This window comes from Alligator sinensis, unplaced genomic scaffold, assembly GCF_000455745.1.
Source record: "Alligator sinensis unplaced genomic scaffold, ASM45574v1 scaffold706_1, whole genome shotgun sequence".
NCBI lineage: Eukaryota > Metazoa > Chordata > Crocodylia > Alligatoridae > Alligator > Alligator sinensis.
The window spans coordinates 417677-419534 of NW_005842683.1; the positions used below are offsets into that span (position 1 = coordinate 417677).

Sequence of the window (1858 nt, forward strand, 5' to 3'; positions counted from 1 at the left end):
ACAGACCAGAAGTGCCTTACCCACACTCCCAGAGAGCCAAACTTTTAACCTGGTTGTCTGGCTATATTTATTAGAGAACAATACAACATTGTAACAAGGGCCACATTTATCATTAACATTGACTTCACCATTGCATAGATGTTAGCTGTAAAATCTAAAGGAGAATTAAAAAAAAATACATTCTACATTTGACATTGAATACTGTAAGTATACATATGAAAATAGAGACATAAAAGTGGAATGCAAGGAAACCATTTAGAATTTCTCCATAAATTCTATAAGGAGGTATTATGTCTCCAGAAACCTCTGCAAAGTATTATTATTGGTTCTCTACCAGTTTGTAGAAGCATCATTCTACCCATGATATTTTTTGTTTCCTATCCAAACTCAGTTTTCTGCTCCATAGTTTTTTCATGGCACTTTTCACCTCCTCATTTCTCAGGGTGTAGATCAATGGATTCAGCATGGGAACAATAATTGTATAGAAAACAGAGACCATCTTATCCTCTGAGAAGGTGATGGAAGGGCGTAGGTAGATGAACATACATGGCCCAAAAAATAGAACAACTACAACGATATGTGAGGCACAGGTGGAAAGGGCTTTAATACGCCCTTCTGAAGAGTGAGTTCTCAGGGAAACTAAAATGACAACATAAGATACAAATAGGACAAAAAAACAGACAATAGAAATCATCCCACTATTGGCAACAACTAATATGCCAACAATGTGAACATCAGTGCAAGCCAGCTTCAGCAAAGGGTAAACATCACAGAAATAATGGTCGATCACATTAGGCCCACAGAAGGGGAGCTGGAATGTAAGAAGAGTTTGTGTGATAGAATGAATAAATCCCCCCACCCATGATGCCACCACCATCCGGTTGCACACATGCTTGCTCATAATGGTAGTGTAATGGAGAGGTTTACAGATTGCAATGTAACGATCATAGGCCATCACTGTGAGTATGAATACCTCAGTGCAGCTAAGGAAATGCATTAAGAAGAGCTGTGCCATGCAGCCACTGAAGGAGATGACTTTCCTCTTCACAAGCATATCTGCAATCAGCTTTGGGGCTGTTACAGAAGAGTAGGAGAGGTCTAAAAAGGACAAATAAACCAGAAAAAAATACATGGGAGAGTTCAGATTCTGACTGTTCTTTATAGTGACAATAATAAGGAGATTTCCAAACACAATGAGTATATAGAAGAACAGAAATAACACAAAAAAGACTTTCTCTAACTCCTGATCCTGAGAGAGTCCCAAAAGAATGAATTCAGACACATTATGTACATGCTCCATAAATCCACAATAGGTGAAGACAGAGAGCACAAAGAATATTCACCTGCCAAAAACAAAATAAGAACATAAATGCTCAATGATACTGGTGAATAGTGATAATACTAGCAAGGTAAATGCCATAGGAAAAACAAAGTTTAATGTTCAGCTTAAATTAAAAATGTACATAAATATTACCTACTAAGGAAATCAATCATGTTAGATTTTTCAGGATTTGCCATATTCTTCACACTCAAAAAGAAGGCTGAATCATAAAAATATTGAATTTTAGCAGAAATGTCCACCTCATCTGTGCTTGGCACTACTCAGTTAGTCCAGTAGTTGATCACACTTATCACCAGAAAGTTCCTCCAACCTCCAGCCTAAATATTCTCTGCTGCAGCTTGAAAGCACTGCTCCTAATCCTGTTCCCTATGGCCTTAAAGAAAAGCCCTTCTCTATCCTTTCCATACTTGTCCTTCAGGGTTTGAAGACTGTTCTCAAATCCCACCCCCTCATTCTTTTCTTCTCAAGACTAAATAGCAGTAGCTCTGACAGCCTTTTCTCACCAGTCTTACTTCT

The 1858-nt window shown here is 38.0% G+C and overlaps 1 protein-coding gene across 1 annotated transcript; it reads right to left on the minus strand.

Moving 5' to 3' along the window:
* Positions 1-349: 349 nt before the first annotated feature.
* Positions 350-1300, minus strand: LOC102375319 (olfactory receptor 4S2-like). Its single transcript, XM_006033955.1, has one exon. The coding sequence runs from the start codon at positions 1298-1300 to the stop codon at positions 350-352; it is 951 nt and encodes a 316-aa protein (XP_006034017.1).
* Between the last annotated feature and the right edge of the window lie 558 nt (positions 1301-1858).

Bases quoted from the DNA above. Each gene is read 5' to 3' on its own strand.
- LOC102375319 (XM_006033955.1), bottom strand. From the start codon at position 1,300: ATGGAGCATGTACATAATGTGTCTGAATTCATTCTTTTGGGACTCTCT.